The sequence below is a fragment of the Sesamum indicum genome, unplaced genomic scaffold, assembly GCF_000512975.1.
Source record: "Sesamum indicum cultivar Zhongzhi No. 13 unplaced genomic scaffold, S_indicum_v1.0 scaffold00128, whole genome shotgun sequence".
In the NCBI taxonomy this organism is placed as follows: domain Eukaryota; kingdom Viridiplantae; phylum Streptophyta; class Magnoliopsida; order Lamiales; family Pedaliaceae; genus Sesamum; species Sesamum indicum.
Genome location: NW_011628055.1, coordinates 373862 through 393710, shown reverse-complemented (window position 1 = coordinate 393710; position 19849 = coordinate 373862). Strand labels below are relative to the sequence as shown.

General features: G+C 33.3%; 2 protein-coding genes across 4 annotated transcripts; both read left to right on the top strand.

The window, feature by feature from the left end:
- Positions 1-3241: 3241 nt before the first annotated feature.
- Positions 3242-12953, top strand: LOC105179246 (phosphoglucomutase, chloroplastic). 3 transcript variants are annotated; one of them, XM_011102850.2, is made up of 23 exons: positions 3242-3826; positions 3962-4027; positions 4137-4181; positions 4334-4426; positions 4519-4571; positions 4933-4984; positions 5077-5145; positions 5296-5364; positions 6027-6149; positions 6242-6294; positions 7093-7171; positions 7253-7317; positions 7401-7468; positions 7888-8006; positions 8074-8148; positions 8260-8375; positions 8611-8752; positions 8847-8928; positions 9155-9201; positions 9307-9384; positions 9464-9569; positions 9652-9753; positions 12282-12953. In XM_011102850.2, exons 1-22 carry the CDS (start codon positions 3587-3589, stop codon positions 9717-9719), a joined length of 1908 nt encoding a protein of 635 aa, XP_011101152.1. In that variant the 5' UTR covers positions 3242-3586; the 3' UTR covers positions 9720-9753; positions 12282-12953. The 3 variants fall into 3 exon arrangements, with proteins under 3 accessions (XP_011101152.1, XP_011101151.1, XP_011101150.1); XM_011102849.2 differs by having other exon boundaries at positions 12277-12953; XM_011102848.2 differs by lacking the exon at positions 12282-12953 and having other exon boundaries at positions 3243-3826; positions 9652-9918.
- A 2872-nt stretch (positions 12954-15825) lies between these two features.
- Positions 15826-17897, top strand: LOC105179243 (gibberellin 20 oxidase 1-D). Its single transcript, XM_011102846.2, has 3 exons — positions 15826-16527; positions 16788-17109; positions 17338-17897. Exons 1-3 carry the CDS (start codon positions 15974-15976, stop codon positions 17602-17604), a joined length of 1143 nt encoding a protein of 380 aa, XP_011101148.1. The 5' UTR covers positions 15826-15973; the 3' UTR covers positions 17605-17897.
- Positions 17898-19849: the final 1952 nt, after the last annotated feature.

Genomic DNA, 19849 nt, shown 5'->3' with positions numbered 1-19849 from the left:
ATATGAAAAAATAATATTTTTTTTAGTAATATAGATGTATCGTATCTATCTGATTATATTTGTGAGGATAGCTTAGTATGTAAAAGAAGAAGAATAATAATAAGAATAGTATTGATAGGGTAATAGTTAATTATTAGATTCAATGACCTTTTTCATTTACTAAATAGGTAATATTCAGTAACTTTTGGGGCCAAAGTGGGTCCAACTGGTTTTCCTTCTTATGGTAAAACAGAATAAAGAAATTGCATTTTGGTCCTAAAAGGGGTCAAACTGAAAAAAGTAAAAAGAACAGGTGTCTAATTTAATTTATGCACCTAAAAAGTGTGAAGGTTTCTTAGATTCTTAATACTTGTTTTCTCTTTGTCTGTAGTTGGGTAGGTGGGAATGTGGGATCATGTTTTTTCTTGTCTCAAGAATCTAAGACTTTATTTGGTTTAATATTTTTATGTATTTTTTTTAAATTTTTGGAAGACGAAGAAAAATATACAGATTAATGTGCGTTTATGGGAATTTTAGGTATATTTAGTTTTGTATTTTGTATCGGTATATAATGAATAAAAATAACGTATTATGTTCGATAATGTATTTTATTAAAAAGAGGGGAGATAGAACGGATATTTGTAAATTTCTTTTAACTATTTCTCGAATAATAATAATAATAAAAAGACAAACGAAGCTTAAAGATTGTGTCTTGATTTAAGTTTTGAAAGTACGAGAGGGTTGTGGAAAGCATAGTAAGTGTGACTATTAGTTGAAGAGGATGTTTGGCTAAATTTATTTGAAAAAAAAAATTATAAAATTATATATTTATAAGATATTTTGGAGCTGATTCGATATTAAATTTTTATTATTAATAAAAATAATTAAAGTCTTGATAAATATCCTTCTAAGTATGTTGATTTTATTAATATTTATGTCAATTAATATTGTTATTATCTAGCTTAATTTTGATAATATATGGAGTTAATAAATATATTAATTGAAAACATTAAACTTAGAGAGTCTTGTAACAAATATTTTGAAAAAGTTAATTAAATTCACTAAATTCAATCTGAAACTACTAAATTCATCTAATCTAAATCTAAATATTTTTATTTATATTGTCTATATTTTAAAATATATATATATATATATATTTGTATACACTATTGTATGAGTATACAAGTTTATTTATGTTATATTTATTATTGAAAATAAAAATGAGATAAAAAAAAAAACAATGAAAGTATTAAAATATTCAAACTCTATTTAATGGTATATCCTTTTTTGTAATATTTTAAAACTTCTAAATAATTAATTCGACAAAAAATACGTTTGTATATTTTACAAACATTTTTATTAGGGTGTAATGTACGTAAATTAACATTGTATAATTCAAAAAAGAGTCATTTTCATGCCCAAAATCATTTCAAAACAAGGTTTGGTTGAGCAATGGATTATTAAACTAAAATTAAAATAAATAAAATATATTTTTAAATAAAATTCTATAGAAAAGTATTAATATTTTCTAGATGAGATTTATTTGGATATGCTAGAGACATGGAGGATATTTTTAAAATTAATATTACAATTTAAATTTTAAAATAGCTTAAATTTAATTATTGTAATACTTATTGCAACATTATTATTATATTGATTTGTGGGGCAAAACAAAATTAGAAAACTTCTTTTAAGTATTATAATTCTTAATAATATTTTTTTATGAAAAATATATTAGATATCAATATAATTTTTTTTAAATAAAGCGAGTTTAATAAAAGGTAGAATATAGGTACACAAATTTTGATAAGAATTAATATTACATTACGTACATTGCTCGATTTTGAATTTTTTATTTCTTGAAATTATAACGTATAATCTCTTTTTTATTTTTTTAGAAAAAATTAAGAGAAATATATATATATATATATATATATATAAACAAGTCTCCAAAATGACGTGTTTTCAAAACGTTAGTGAATATATAAAGGTTAATATTAAAAGCACCGATGCAATACGAAATTAAAAATATTTAAAAAATTGGAATATTTTATATAAATACAAAAGTTTATGAATACAAGTCTTTAGACAAATAAAAAAGTTCTATGTAAGTATAGAAACTTTTATAGTATTTTAAATATTTTTAAAAGAGTATTTGAATCGCAACATGAAGATTAATCTCGACCGTTCTTTTGAAAAGATAAATGTATAAATATTGAGTTAGCATTCATTTTATAATCAAGTTTTAGTATCAATAGTTTTATCGTTAGAAAATGTTACGTATTTTTACATTACCTAAGGTGGTGAAAGAAAAAATAAATTGATATAAAAAAATTAAAATTGTTGCGTGTGTATTTTACTAGTATAACAAAATATGTAAAAGAAAAATTCAAGGTACTCAAAGCTCAACTTATGTTAGAGTAGATTGACACTCATCTAAAATTCGATTGAATTATTGAAATCAAAACAAAGTTTTTAAGCTCAATAAAGCTCGAACAAGTTTTATTTGAGTAATATTTGAGTCACTAATGAATATTTCCAAAAAATAGTAAGACTGGTGATAAAAGTATCGAAAATAGTAAATAGACAAAAAAAACTAAAAATTATTGCATGATTAAATTGAGCATCTATAATTAAAAGTTCTGAATATTAACGGTGGGATTTTTATATATATAAATGGATGAGAATGTACAAACCATATCCCATATTTTCTCATGGATGTGGTCAGAATCCGTTCCTAAGCTTTCTTCCCCACAAATTGAAAATTTTCCTTCATCCATTAGATTTCCGTAAAATTTCCATCAATTAAGGTAAATTATTATATAAAAGATATATAAAAAATGACTATCGTAACTTATTTATCTATAAAATTTTCAAAATATATATACGAGCCATTTATATATATTGAATGCTTTTAAAATGAGAAATATAGTTGAAAAAATATTTTAATATTTAAGCAAAATCAATTAAAAAAATATATTTAAAAATATTAACATACTACCAATGATGTTTATTTAAAGTTGAGGTTAAGATCTCATAAATAAAGTTGAAATTGCGTGTTTGAGTATCACAATATATATGTGTATTTGTCTAACTTTATATGAGTGTTTATCTCGTTTATTGATAGAAATGATGTAATTTGTTAATATTTTTAATTATATTAATATATTAATTAAAATAATATATTACTTAAATAAAAAATTAATATATTACAAATAAGTGATTCAATAATATAATAGAGCGTTTGAACAGGTGGAAGGAAATGAAGAAAGCAACAGTTTCACGTGGGGCAGGTGAATGAAAACCATAGAGCCCAAAAACTCATAGATAAAGCAATCTCTTGTGGGTGCCAAATGTGGCAGCCAATTAATCTCTCGACTTCCCAGAATCAAGCACGTGAATTCTCTCTCATCTTTCCCTTCCTTAAAAAACTCAAATTCTTAATCACATTTACTCCACCACCATTCATAAATTCCGCTCCTAAACAAGAATAAGAAACCAAAAAATAAAAAGAAAAAAAAAGAAAGAAGAACACAAAAAGATTTCAAGAACCCTCGATTATACAATGCATTCTTGATTCTTTTACAACCGCGGGTGCATATTAGACATGGCTTTGAACTCCCTAGCTTCAAGACCCTCCTCTTTGTTATCAAGAAAATTCAAGAATTCTAATGCCAACAATGATTCAACTTTTTCACACCCCATTAAATCAATCTCTTTTCTCAACCCCATTCCTCTTTTCTCCAACCTTTCTTTCAAGAATGCTTCACAAGTTTCCTCTTCTGTCACCGTTAAGGCCTCCTCAGCGTCCAGTTCTCCTCCCACGACAATTGATCAGGAACTCAGGGTAAATCTTGCTTAGCAACGTATATTTATGTGTTTGTGTTCTTATGTTGAAGTGGGTTGTCCAATTTATGGCTAAATTGATGCGTGGCGGTGATTGATTGTTGCATTATCTCTCGTCCTCTCTTTCTTTTTTTAGATTAAGACTGTACCCACACAGCCATTTGAGGGTCAGAAGACTGGTACAAGCGGCCTTCGGAAGAAGGTAAAATCTTTTTCTCTTTATGTTTATGATTGCCATATTGGTTCATCATGTTTGGAGAATCAGTGATACTCGAATTGCTATTTGATTGGTTGATTATTTTGCCTGTTAGGTGAAAGTGTTCATGCAAGAAAATTATCTCGCCAATTGGATTCAGGTTTGACAGTTTAAATTCTCAAGCAGTTAAATGATTTCTTGACAAAAATTATTTGCAAGATAGTGGTTTATGATGATGATAAAGAGTATGGGCACATATTATCCTTATGATTTGTGGTTGTGACTGATGATGGTTTTGGCTGTGAATTGAAGGCATTATTTGATTCATTGCCTCCGGAAGATTACAAGAACGGAGTTTTGATTTTAGGGGGTGATGGTAGATATTTCAACAGAGAGGCTGCACAGGTTCAAGTTTCAAGATTAGATTTTTTGATATTTTTCAGTAGTTCAATATGGCGTTGCTCTCAATGCTGATGTGGCTAAATTTTGAAATGCAGATAATTATTAAAATTGCGGCTGGTAATGGAGTTGGACAAGTCTTGGTTGGCATGTGAGTTTCTCTCATTCAAGAACTTAAATTCTATGTAACTGAATTGTGTTTATGCACTTGGTTTGTCCTCTTTCTGTTTTTCTGAATTCTTCAATATTTCTGTTTTAAAAGAGAGCATATATAAACTTCTCCTTATTAATAATTGTGATATCGTCTAGTCTTTTAGAAGCTACCCCATTGCATGTCAAAATTGGTACTGTAATGCTGGTTCCCAATTTACAATTCACCTCTATGAGCGGGCTTAGGCCGCGGCAATTGCTATTTACCCAATGAACACATGTTGCACTCAGACACTCATTGTTTCTCTATAGTCTTCATATTGTGGGTGATAAAAGTAGGAAGCTAAATTTTGTGACTACAGGGATGGTATAATGTCTACACCAGCCGTTTCTGCTATGATAAGGAAGAGAAAGGCAATGATCACTCCTCTCCCTTCTTTATTTTGTTTATACTTTTCCTGTAAGTGCTCTAATTTGTGATTTGTTGCTTCTACTTGTCACTGCAGGCTAATGGTGGTTTTATAATGAGTGCAAGTCATAATCCTGGTGGTCCCGATTATGATTGGGGTATCAAGGTGTATTACGCATGAACTTTTTTCAGACATTGCATATATTTTCTTCTTGCAAAGATGATTTTTGAGCGTGCTAGTCATTGATCTCTTTTAGTCTCTAGAACATATTATTCTACGAATGTTGAATTGGTCTTTTGAATTTCTGGTTTGCAGTTCAATTACAGCAGTGGCCAACCTGCACCAGAGTCTATAACTGACAAGATTTATGGCAACACGCTTTCTGTATGTAACTGATCCTGTGTTTGTTCTTGCATAGAGCTGTTTCATTCTGAGTTGATTTTAGTAGGATGTTCCTTGCTTTTAAACAACGTTGTGTCGAAATATCAATTTTGTACATAACATATGAAGCGATACATCCATCCATTCATATGAAGAAATATGAGACTTCCTTCGATTAGGACAAAAGAAATGATTGCAGTAGAATTCATAGAAGCAAAGATTTTTCAGTTCATGTTAAACAGAGAAAATTGTAGGTCCAATACTTAACACTAACAATAAGAAAAAGGATTGATCATATTCTATTGAGTTTGCTGACAACAAACATTATTAAAGAAAGGATATTAATACTTTGAGGAAGAAAGAGACGTATAGTTCTGATACTTATTAAAACTGGCTAGTCTCTTGTTTAAAATCTTGGGCATTAATCAACAATAAGTTTTTGCTTACACTCTGTTGGTGCTCAGCCCAGTTCAATCCTTAAGAGATGACTTTCTGGTCTACTGGTGAAAAGACAATCTGTAGATAGAGCCTTTATCAAATTACATTGATTAAGTATTTGCTGAGGTGTTGGTTTTTTTTTTATAATCTTTACCAGAAAAATCTGAATCCAGTCGAACAATTAATTACTTTGGCATCTCCATTTGACTTGCCTTAGCGCTGTGCAGATCTCTGAAATAAAAATGGGAGACATTCCTGATGTTGATCTCTCCCGTCTTGGTCGAGTAGACTATGGGGCTTTTAGTGTAGAAGTAGTCGATCCGGTAGCTGATTATTTGGAGCTTATGGAGGTGAGCAGCTCGACATAAACTTTTCAAGGCCGTTAATGGAAAACTGTAACTTTTTTTTTTTCACATTGACAATTTTGCAAGATCTTCTGCAGAATGTATTTGATTTTTCGCTTATCAGGAGCCTGCTTTCACGGTCGGATTTCAGGTATACACGTATTCTGCTTCATAGTTGACACTCATATTTGTTTGTTCCATTCCTATTTTATCATGTGCTTTGGTGAATCTTTTATGTTTTGCTAATCTCTGGTATGGATTTGTAATTAGCGTATTCCAAATCTTAGAACGCAAAACAGAAGGAATGATTGATCTAACCTTTTGTACTGCAAACTTCTCGTGTTTGATTTATTTCATCTGGGAAGGATGGGATCTGAATTCTGAAGCACTCTCACTTTTTTCTTTTCTCATTCCTTGTAAATCTTGCAGTGCAGTATAATAGTGTCTGTTTTCTTTGATTTTTGAGGAGATGGTTTCTCTTATGAAAGTTTGAAACATTGAAAGTAAAAGAAGAGCAGATAGATAACCTAGAACAGGTTTTCCTAAACTAATGCTCAATAAACGGGTCATGTGTTATTCAAATACTTTCTTTTTTGAAAGAGAGGAAACTTTTCTATCTAAATAAACTGATGTGAGCATAGAAAAGGTCATGAGTTTAAATAACAAAACAGTGGCAGGCTTCAGAGTCTCCAAAGTACAAGTTTTCATTTGTGGCTTTTGAAGGAAACATGTATTGTCACTTGTATATTAGTTCAATTTTTATAAACTACAGTCTGATACACGTCGTCTAACACTTGAGTCTGCTATAACATTTTAAGATCTTCTGGTCATTGAATTTTTTCTCTTACAAGATCTGCTTGTTTTGTCTGTCTTGACTATCAATTGCATTTGATAAGTTCAATATATGGTGGAAGAAGCACACTCATCATGGCGTATACACGTTTCTCAGGTTCATATTTGATGCCATGCATGCTGTTACCGGTGCTTACGCTAAACCAATCTTTGTGGACAAGCTAGGAGCTAGCCCAGTATGCTTGTTACCCTTCTAATTATTGACACTAGTAAGCAGTGCATGATTCTTCCATATAAACTTTCTCCTCAACTTGCAGGATTCCATTTCAAACGGAGTGCCATTAGAAGATTTTGGACATGGTCATCCAGATCCTAATCTCACGTTAGTACTGATGCTTATGATGAGTTACATTTGATTCCCAAACAAAGCATCACTAATTATTCATTTGTTGCTCTGGAGAACAGATATGCCAAGGATTTGGTTGATGTACTGTATGGAGAGAATGGACCTGATTTTGGAGCTGCAAGTGATGGTACGTTTAGGTGGTTATTTTCAGCATTTTTATCTGCTTTCATTTAGTGCAAATTACAATCAGTGAGGGCATTCTGTGTGATAAAATTGATTTGTAAGCTTGAGCAAATCGAATAGGAAAAAGATCAACAAAAGTTCCGTCTGGGCCCAAACCTGATATACAAGTGTAAGGCCGAAAGATCAAAGTCTTTTCCTGCTTACCTTTTTTTATATCGTAGATTCGCAAGCATTAAGTGAATATTCTATAAATAATGTCTTCCAGTTTTAAATGAAATCTTTCAAGAGTTTTTGACTGGTGTTAAGTTCTTCCTTTATCCATCTTGTATTTGTCTGCTATCCAGTCTTTTCCTTAAATATTTCCTGAAACCGCAGAATATGCAGAAAAAAACATATAAAGTTATCAATTTCATCCTTCTTTAGGAGATGGTGACAGAAACATGATTCTTGGGAGAGCATTTTTTGTTACTCCTTCAGATTCTGTTGCAATCATTGCTGCCAACGCACAAGAAACCATCCCATATTTTAAGACTGGCCCGAAGGTTTGAAAACTCTTAATTTTTTCTCTCCATAGCGCTCATAAATTCACAGGTTTATGTAATTTCACAGGGTTTGGCTCGATCCATGCCTACAAGTGGTGCTTTGGATCGTGTGGCTGAGAAGTTAAATCTTCCTTTTTATGAGGTTTCAACTCCATAATAGTTGTATTACAGCTCGTTTTTGTTATACTTGGTATGTGTGCAAAATTCTTTTGTTTTAAATAACCTATCCTTCTGAATGATTTATTTGCTTTAGGTGCCCACTGGATGGAAATTTTTCGGGAATCTAATGGATGAAGGAAAATTGTCAATTTGTGGGGAAGAAAGTTTTGGAACGGGCTCTGACCACATCCGTGAGAAAGATGGGATATGGTTTGTACATTCTCATCCATTTCTATATACAGAAATCCAATGGTTGATATTAATCTACTTAGTGCTTGGATACTTTTAACACCAGCCTTACTCTGAAAAAGTTGATCCCATAAAATAAAACACACTCAGCAATTTAAATAATTCACTGTCTTAATAAGCGTCTAACAGTATTGCGCGTTTTGTGAGCCATTCTCTTCGAAGCCTCATCGATGACTCAAATATTACTGAATCACAGGGCTGTGTTAGCATGGTTGTCAATAATTGCTTATAGAAACAAGGACAAGAAACCTGGAGAAAAGTTGATTTCTGTATCTGATGTTGTGAACGAGCATTGGGCCACTTACGGGAGAAACTTCTTTTCCAGATATGATTACGAGGCTAGTTTTGCCAATTTTCAATTCTTTGTGAGTCCATCTCGTGTACGCTTTGTGCCGCCAAGGTAATACCAATTTTTGTATGTGCTATGTGCAGGAATGTGAATCAGAAGGGGCTAATAAGATGATAGAGTATCTACGAGATTTAGTTTCTAAAAGCAAAGCAGGCGATAAGTATGGTAAGCGTTAATCATTGTTTTGCCAAGTTGGCTGAGGAACTCTTTACACATAATCAATTACATATGATATTTTATTATACTTATCCTATAAACAGTACTCCTTGAACTATATATTGATCATATAGTATGTGTAATGCACTCATCATATAAGTACTTGGGTTTGGCCAAGTCTGGCCTGAGCTAGATTTCCTCTCTACCTAATGTTGAATGTGTTATTTTATTGCAGGAAGCTACACCCTTCACTTTGCGGACGACTTCACCTACACAGATCCCGTAAGTTGAAGCTTCTTAGAGAACTTAAGTTTCTCTCACATATAGGAAAAATCACTTGGCCACTATGATTCGCGCTGGTAACATGAGTGTTTCATTTTCCCTCAGGTGGATGGAAGTGTCGTTTCCAAGCAAGGAGTTCGTTTCGTATTCACTGATGGATCAAGGATCATATTCCGGTTATCGGTCCGTATTGCCTTTGATCTTTTGCTTAGTGTCTTTTTTTCCTTTCTCTTGGTGAATGAAATGATTAAGTATATTACAGGGTACTGGGTCCGCTGGTGCAACCGTTCGAGTATATATTGAACAGTTCGAGCCGGATGCATCTAAACACAATGTGGATGCACAAACAGCGCTGAAGCCTTTAATAGGTTAGGTCTTTATTCTTCTGTTTTCGTGTTTCCTGTTATTGTTTCTTTACGTTTCTTAATATACGTTTGTCAATTTTGTTAGATCTGGCGTTATCTACATCGAAGTTGAAAGAATTCACCGGAAGGGAACAACCAACAGTCATCACATAGAGCAACATTTTCATTTTCCAAACTGCAGCAATAGGTCGGAATTTTACACCTATTACTAGAAATATTCAATGATTAAATTTGTTAGTTTAGTGTTTATCTTTAATAGACAAACATGTATACGAGATGATGACTAATTGTATATCTCCATGTAATATACGTAACTTATTCGAATTATGACTATAGAAACCCTTTTGTTGAACCTTTATGCAGTTTTTACGATTTTCTGTCTTGAAGTTGCATGCCCGTTGAGCTTCAACCTACTTAAACGGATGCAGAGCCTTTGATTAGTTTTGATCAGTTAGCATAGTACTAATATGACGCAGACTGTTGGTCTATACTGCTGCGTCGTTGCTTAAGATATTATTTTCTTTTAACTTTATCAAGATAGTGTTTTGGGTAAAATTATAGTGGTCTTGTTTATGACAAAAGGTTTGATACCTTTTCCCAGTGTAGGGGCCATGTCAGTTTTAGAACCCAACAGTGTTTAGTCTGAAAGTAACCAACAACTTCACGTGTCCCCCTCGTGAAATCTTTCTATATTTTGTCCAAACACACTTCACCTAAACAAGACAACACTTTGGAAACCATTTCCCATCCACATAGCCCCAGATATCCAGCCCAAGATCTGTAATCTACTAGGAGATTGTCTTTGCTCCCCATTTGTAATGAGACCAAAGTTAACTCACCAGACCCACCAAACAAATAAGGCATAATTACACAGGCACCCCTTGACTTTAAGAAATTACACTAACAAACAATTTTAATGAACTTTTTAAGCATAAAAAAGAATATTTGTAAGGAAGTTATATCAGTTCTCACAATTATTTATTTTTAGCTTGAAATTGTGTCTTATACTATAATTTCTTTTTTAGTTTATTGTATGGTCATAATTGTACCGTATCGTATCTATCTTCCTGCATCAAAATAGTGACAATCCTTCTAGTTTTTCTTTTTAGTAGTGATTATCCTTCTAGACTTTGAGTCAATAAAGAGATAATAACACTTTATTTGTCTGTGGGAGCAGTAGCGCCCGATGACATGCTTTTTCTGTTAAAGTACAGTGTTAGTGTTAAGATCCAAGTCTTTGCTTGGTCTGTCTGTCTGTCCGTTTCATGCGATTTGTTCTTGAGCAAAGCTCATTTGCCCCACTATATGTCGGCATGAAATTGGAGCCACAGCCTCAGCCACTCCACCACCATGTTAGTTGCCTCCACCGGTGGACCTCCCTTCATCCCCCACCCAAATCTTGTCTCTTCTGTGCTATTTTTATATATTGTGTATATATATAGCAAGAAGTACTGCCGATGGGAACTGATGGAGTATGTGACGGATGTGATCTAGGGGTGGTAAAATTAGTCCTACAACTACTGAACTGACAATTTTAGTCCTATATGTTTTCATTTAGTGGCAATTTTGGTCCTTTCGGTCAAAGTTACCCAAAAATTAGCCAGATAAATTGGGGCTTAGGGTTTCGGTTGCCAACTGGTCTCAACTTAAACACGTGACATCTTACGTGGCTGCTGACTGGTAATTCTGGTCGGAAGGACCAAAATTGCTACTACACTAAAACATATAGGACTAAAATTGCCACTAAATAAAAACATAAAGGAGAATTCAACCAATGATGAGGCCATGACGTGGATGTACCGTTGACGGAAACTGATCGGAGGGATGTGTGTGCCATGGGGAGCGAACACAAGGGTGTTGGTCCGCCAGTGAGATGATCGTTGGTGACGGAGATATGACGGAAAAATCAATGATGGACGCGGAGAAAAAGTGGCGAAAATGAAAACAAAGAGAACCGACCGAATAGTTGATTAAAATAGATGGACTTGGATGCAATTAACTCGCCGGAGGATGGGGAGTTGATTGGTGGTGGTCTCGAACAGTGGGTAGGTCGGACGGTGGTGAATCGAGAAGAGAAAGAAAATAAATCTAGGTTTTAGGATAAGACTATAATCAACAATTGGGGGCATGTTTGAACTCTGATTGAAACACATGCTATAGGGTTGGAATCAGCGTAGGATGGCGAGTTTAGTGGTGGTACGCGTGGCCGGGGATGCGCCGGAAAAAAAATTCCAACGACCGGCTTGGTGGATGTTAACCTTTTTTTGTCACGTCAGCATCCACGTAGGATGCTACTTGTGTAGTAATGTTCATTTGTCGCCGAAACCCTAATCCCCAATTTGATTTGTTAATTTCCGATCACTTTTGGCCGAAAGGACCAAAATTGCTACAAATTTTGAACATAAAGGACTAAAATTGCCAGTCTCATAGTTACGGGATCAATTTTGCCAACCCCCAAACATACAGGACTAATTTTGCAATTTTACCTATTTAGGATCCTAGTTTTACGACTTGTAGTGACCGTTTATCAATTTGAATGGGATTATGACTTTGAGTAACCTGAAACTAGAACGAGTAAGTTATTGGATGCTCGATTGAAAACTGATTGCTACGGTTATGTTCTAATATTCTCTTTTGTCTTTTTAGAATATCATCAACTTGTAAACTTTAGAACGTCTCATGATACGGCTTGAATATGCAATCTCTTCAGTGCAGGTGCTCGAGCTGGCTATATAGGTCTCAGATGTCGAGGTGGTCCTTGAGAAGAATCAAGCACATTAGGCTAGCCGAGATCATCCCGGGCTAAAACCCTTCGATGATCAAGTTAGTTGGAGATGAAAAATAGACAATCTCAAATAATAAATGAGGTAGAAACAATAAACGTGTCATACCATAAATGCTCTAGAAATTAAGGTATTTATATGCCCAAATGTACTTCACCAAATGGGCCACGTGGTTTCATCTTGGAGCTTCTACTGTCAAAGATCGTGTGGCGAAGCGACATACACATCAGTTGTGCCCAACCCAACCCGACTTTATCTATGCGGATCTTGTGACATTTTTTATGCTTTTTACCCTAAAAGAAGGGCATTTTTGTCCTTCTTTCTTAAGGCGGATTATACCCCCATCACTCCGATGTTTTGTGAAGGAGATAAAATATTTGGAACTTGTGTTCTTGTTCAGACAAAAACAGGTAATCAAGTTTTAGCTACAGGAAAAAAGGTGGGACATAGCTAAAAGGTTGAAGTGATTAAGGTGAAATGCTTCAGGTGTAACTCCTTTTACATCTGCACTAATTCTCATTACATAGTTGTTTGGTACAATGATCCTGTCCCAAGAGAAGAAGAAATAGGGATTCAACTGTTTAAACCTACCAACCAACAGTGCATTTGTGCCGAAAAAGATTAGAAGAGATGGTCTTGTCGTTGGTGGCGTCGGATCATCTCTCTTAATGCACAACTGTTTGTGATTAAATTAGTGAATTATAGTACAGATTTTCGAGAAAGTTTTTGATTTGATATTACTTATCTTTAAAGTGGAGTCGTTTTTTGCATTCTTCAACCAATGCAAATGGCATAGAGTGAAAGATTGTCTCCACATTAGCTACATTTTGGTACTAATTAAAGAATCTGTCTGTTTGACGATAATTAGAACCCTTTGATGCTCCTAATTGCGTTACTTTATTTCTACGTATTTTTAAAAATGTTGTCGTTGCATCGTTACCTCAACGGATATAAATGTGTAAGCTATGGCAGCTTATTTCAACTAATTTTATAAAGTAAAATATCAATGAGAAAATTATGAATAAAATTTCTTGATATCCTCAAGTTATTGTGGCACTTTATTTTCAAGAAATTTAGAAAAAAAAATAAAAAGAATCAATAAAACATTATTTATAATAAACTATTTGTATTATTCTTGTTAATTTTAAGAATGTAAAAGTTACGCAAAAACAGAGCAAGTTGTTTTGGTAAGTCTTGTTCAGGATAAGTTGCTTAAGTAAACAAATGGTGAAGTGCATTTGTGCACATTCCTAAGACTAATGACAAACAACAATTGGAACCACATCCATATATAAAGGTCAAAGAATTAGACAACAAGAAGCATTTTTGGATAAGTTGTAACAACCTCTCACAAATAAAAATTGATACCGTCCAGACCTTACGACCAAAGGTTGTGGTTTCGAATCCAACGAATATGAGCGTATGTTTATTGTTATAGTAGTTTTTATTTCTTTGTCTCATTTGAATATATATGTTGGTTTGAATTATCGGGTATTGAATTAGTTTTTAAATTTAAATATTGAATAATGTAATGAATCGCATACTATAAAAAAATAAATAAAAATTGGTGAGTTTAAGTCACTATGTATTTTTCCCCCCAAAAATTAAGCGATAATTACATATTATTATCTATCAATAATTACTCACTACAGACAACAATGAAGAACAAACTCAAATAAATTAGATAAATACATATATCCATATTAGGACCAGAACCCGTGATTTAAATATAAATTGGTGAGAGTAAGACTTAACATGATCCAACTTTTTCTTTTTTTTTTTTTAAAATAAGATTTGGTTAATTACAATATCATCCATTGCATTCAAATTTAAAAGACTAATTCAATATTTTGATATTTTTAAATTAATAAATATATTCAAAATAAATAAATAAATAAGACACTATTATGAAAAGTAAACTATTCACTCACATATGTGGGATTCGAATACACATCCTCTTTATTATTCGAAATTGAGCGAATGTTGCACAAGATTCTGAACGTAGTATAGACTCTCAAAAATTTAAATTCGATCCATATATAAGTCGATGTGGTTTGTTCAGCACCTTTACAATTAATAAAAGTTAGTCGAATAGAAACAAAATCCTTGGAAATTGATGGAACGAGGTAAGCTAGAATTTATGATGGTGTATTTTTGTGAGGACAAGATTGATAACGTTGTTCATATATAGATAGCTTGTAGGAACGTCTCGTGTCAACTACGTTTTTTGATACTATAAAATTGGCACGAAAGTTTAAGGCAAGAAGAGGGTTTTGGGAACAGAGATGGCCACCTGAAAAGACTATCATGTGATTGTGGAACATCAAATATTATGACCCCAGCTTGTCTTGTCTCCTTCTTCACTAGGAAATGTCATCTCTAACCTTTTCAAAAAATTTATCTTGTGTTTATTAATTGAAATGTTAATGATACAACGACATCAGAAGATACATACTATATATATAAATAAGTTATTCTTGTAATGTAATGACCAGATAATTAGTAGGTCTAGAATTTTTTTAATAATTTCTTATGATAGCAATTTAATCTATGTGGGTGATTCGAATTTAGACATTTTTGGAGGTGGGAATTTTTCATTTTTCATGACAAAAAAACATGCTTGAACCTTCTATTCTAATTTGATGTTTTATTTTTGATGGAGTTGTACTTCGACTGATGCCTCACTGTCTAAGAGGGGCTTTGTTAAGGAGAGAAGAATTTGGAACTTATAAGCTACTCGTGTGGGCCTACATCATCAGCCTCCCAAATAAGGGGTTTGGAACAGGCATGTGACCTCGTTTCTACATACAGACGCAAAATGATCTGATGTGTCCCCACTGATGGAGGACTCCGACTCTGAAAGTTATTCGAGATGCACCATATTAATCTTGCACAACTATTGCCATCTTGGAAACAAAATGGGGGAAAGCCTAAAATTCTTTGTTGACTACATCAATAATTTTATATCAAAACACATTGAAAATTCACAAATTGAAAATTACTATGAAATTTGACAAACACCTATGTATATATATAAGTGGAACTCGAATATAATATCTTTTATTACACGAAAGTTCTTAATCTTGAAAAAAATTGACATTATATGACTAAAATTTTACTAGAATAGAAATGATTGATTCTCCAAACATATATATAGTGCTATAAATATCTCTTTTTTTTAAAAAACCCTGATAATAATTTATTTAATTTGATATAATTTCATTTTAAAGATTGTCTTTTCTAATTTATTTGACATCACTCCCAAAGGAAACGTCAAAGCCATTGGGAAAGACTTTTCCATCGACATTGAAAGTGACAAACGATGGTGGACCATTGTCTAAATTCATTTAAATTGGAGTCCTCTTTTGCAATTATAGTTCCTATTCATCCCTTCCTTACAGACACCCCCCTTTGGTTGTTTGTGTTGGAAACACATTGGGAGGGAGACTATAAAGATTCCAAGTTTTGTTCACCTATTTCCCCAATAAACGGTCTTGGCTTTTCCTTTATCACAACTCTCAACTTTCCTCTCACCCCCCTTCTTTTCTCTCCCCATATATTTCCTTGTAAACATTCCACAAAACTCACTTTCCCAACCCCCTACAACTCAAATCACTTCATGCAATGACTATCAACTATACGGTCACAAACGGGCTATCTGTGTCTCAGCCCCCCACACACAAAGACGACCAGCATAAGACATTAGTTTTCGATGCAACAATCTTGCAACACCAATTTGACATACCGCCCCAATTCATATGGCCCGTCCACGAGAGGCCTCGTGCCGACCCACCAGAGCTTCATGTGCCACTCATAGACCTAGGCGAATTCCTGTCTGGAAACCTTACTGCCGCCAAACGAGCGTCCCAGCTTGTGGGGGAGGCATGTCGAAAGCACGGTTTCTTTCTAGTAGGGAATCATGGTGTTAGTACCGATCTCATATCTCACGCTCATCATCATATGGACCGTTTCTTCGAGCAAACCCTTCATGAGAAGCAAAGGGCTCTAAGGAAGGTAGGAGAGCTTTGTGGGTATGCTAGTAGCTTCACCGGAAGGTTCTCTTCCAAACTTCCATGGAAGGAAACTCTTTCTTTTCAATACTCGGCACAACAAGACTCATCTCACATTGTGGAAGAGTACTTCAAGAGGAGCTTGGGTGAAGATTTTGCCCACTCGGGGTACGAACGAAAAGTTAAAATCTTATCAAATTAATGTTCACTCGTACGAGCCGTTTACAAGATTGCATTAGTATCACAACACGAAATAGTACATGCAGCATAACAGTGAGACCTGCATTAAACTGCTATATATAATATATGTCACATCATTGTTTTATATTTGATCGATTTTTTTCTTGCACAAGTGACATATAAAGTATACGTATCTAATATACATTTCTTTCGAGATTCTCAATCATTGGAGTCTCATAAAATTGCAGGAAAGTCTACCAAGACTATTGTAGTGCCATGAGCAAACTCTCTCTAGGGATCATGGAACTATTGGGGATGAGCTTGGGCGTCAGGCCGGATCATTTCAAACAATTTTTTGAAGAAAATGAGTCGATAATGAGACTGAACTACTATCCACCGTGCCAAAAACCAGACCAGACGTTAGGCACCGGACCACACTGTGATCCGACATCACTTACTATCCTTCACCAAGACACGGTTGGTGGACTGCAAGTGTTTGTGGACGACGAATGGCAGTCCATTAGTCCCAACTTGGATGCTTTTGTAGTCAACATAGGCGACACATTCATGGTAAGATCATTACACAACACGTAATTAATTTTGTTAATAAATTTAATAATGACAAGAATTGCAGTAGAGTTGTCAGTACACACAATTTTTCTTAAGTTTCTATATATAATAATTACTGTGGACCGTAGTATGTGACTAATTGTCAATACGTGACAACATATCTTATTCCTATTAGATATGCCCAAATTTTGACTAGATTGACAGTTGATGTACTTGGTTTTTGGACAGGCACTTTCAAATGGGAGATACAAGAGCTGTTTGCACAGGGCAGTGGTGAACCATGAGAGTCCTAGGAAATCTCTTGCTTTCTTTCTGTGTCCAAAGAAGGATAAGGTGGTGAGGCCACCACATGAACTGGTGGACAGCAATAATCCTAGAAAATATCCCGACTTCAGGTGGCCAACCCTCCTTGAGTTTACACAGAAACATTACAGGGCTGACATGAATACTCTACATACTTTCTCAACCTGGATCCAACAACACCAGAATTCTTGATTAATCGCATGCATAATTAATTATCAACCCAGCTTGTTTGTTCTGTTGCCATAGACAGTTTAAGGAAACAATTGGGATGAAGGGGAGAATGGATCGATGTCAGAGTATGGAGAAATAGGCAGTGTTTAATTAACCTATTGCAATGTAAAAGAATGTGAATAAAGGTACAATAAATTTATGCTTTCTGGGGGCAATTTTGTAATTTCATTACATCGCTGCACGAGCGCATATATGTAATATAATATGTAAGGGAAAAATGTATTAAAAGCCCACATGCATTCCTTTGTGCTGCAAGTGCGGCCAATTGCATTTCTATCTCCCTTTCAAATTTAAAATTGGAAATAGCAAAAATATAAATTTTCTTGACAAACATACTAGAAAAAAAATTAATCGAATTAAATTGATCTGATATGAATAAAAATGTGCAGACTCGGTCTTATATATATGGTCGTATTAATCTAAATTTTTGAAGGGCAAATTCATTTTTTATGAAGAATTTGAGTGAGATGATTTTGAATTAATTGGGAAAGAAAATATAAGTAATTAAAAGCAAATTTAATTTCCTCTACTGGATTCAGACAGGCCCGTCGGCTTCACGTGGACGTGGCCGACCTCCTTTGTTGTTTGCAGATTGCGATGGCCCAATATCTCTCTCTCTCTAATGTAATCGTTGCTAGTCATGAGGACTTGAAATCCAACGTCTTTAATTTGAAGATTAATATATAGTTATGTTATAACCCAAACAGAGTTGTCTTAAGTTCGATCTGCAGGTCTTGTCATGTGTTCTATGAATTATGATTGGGTTAATGCATTTTTTTTTTCCAACCAATATATTAATATAATTAAGAATAGTAATAAATTATATTGATTTCATCAATATATTAATATGACTAAGATAGTAACATTATAATAATTCAATAGCTGATCACATAAAGTGAGACAAATACTCACATATCTAATGGTACTCGAAACCATAACTTGGTCCTAAAGTTACTCTATCTACACATTTAGTTTTTTTTTTTTAAAAAAAATTTAGTATTGAACATTTCACATTTAGTCCTTTTTTGACAAATTCAATCTTTTATTGACAAATTTGGTCCGAACGATCTGTAATTATAGGATCAAAAATGAGATATACTCCAGTGTGAAGGGATCAAAATTACCAACATATAACTAAATTTGCCAGAAAATGATAATGTGATATGTTCAAGATTAAAATTTACAAAAAAAAACTTACATATATGCAAATCGAGTAAGTTAAATGACCAAAAGTGCTAACGACCTAAAATTAGAAGACAAAAAATGTAATCTTGCCTAAATTATTTTTGGATTCCTTCTCAAGTTTCAAGTAGCTGGAGACGTGTTCTGGTTATTCTTAATTTACTTTCAAGTGCTTCTGCTCCATCATATAACTAAGAACAATAACGAAACAAATTATAATAAACTTATATAAAGTGAAACAAACATCTAAACGTCAATAACAATTGAACCTATAACCTCGAACATGTTCATATGACTTCATTTTTAACCACTAAACTAGCACGTACATTATGGGTAAAATCTTGTACTTGCTTGTTATCACTTTGCAGAAGAGCTGAGGCGCATGATCAAATCATCTCTTTAAGGATATACTAAGATCACAACATCTTAATTAATTATTATATATATTATCTGCCTGATCCTAATTTTAATTAAACCTATATATATATATATATATATAGGATTTCATGAGTACTGGAGTGATCGTCACATCATTAAGAAGATTCAGATCTGCAATATGGCCCTTTTGTAATATGATTCCATTGCAATATCTTCATAAACAAAGATAATGGAAGATTTTTGTCCCCACCTAGCTATTCTTTTCTAATTAATTACGGAAAAATTAGATGTCGACAATACACATAAATATATTTAAATTTAAATACATTCACATTTGTAAGTTCAAATTATTATTAATTAATACTTTTATCATATTTGAAGTGCAGTAATATTTGAAACATTAATTAATTATTGTAATTCTCTTATGAGTAAGTGGGAAAACAACCTTGTCTAGCTCTAGCCGCTGCAGTTGTACAGAAACACAGTGGAGAGAAAAAAAAAAAAAAAAAAAAAAAAAAAAAAAAAAAAAAAAGGGGAAAAAAAAAAAAAAAAAAAAAAAAAGACAAAACATGCATGGTGGGGACAAGCTAGTTCTATATCCTTGTTTTACAAGATACATTGCAGATCTCAACCCTAACCTACCATA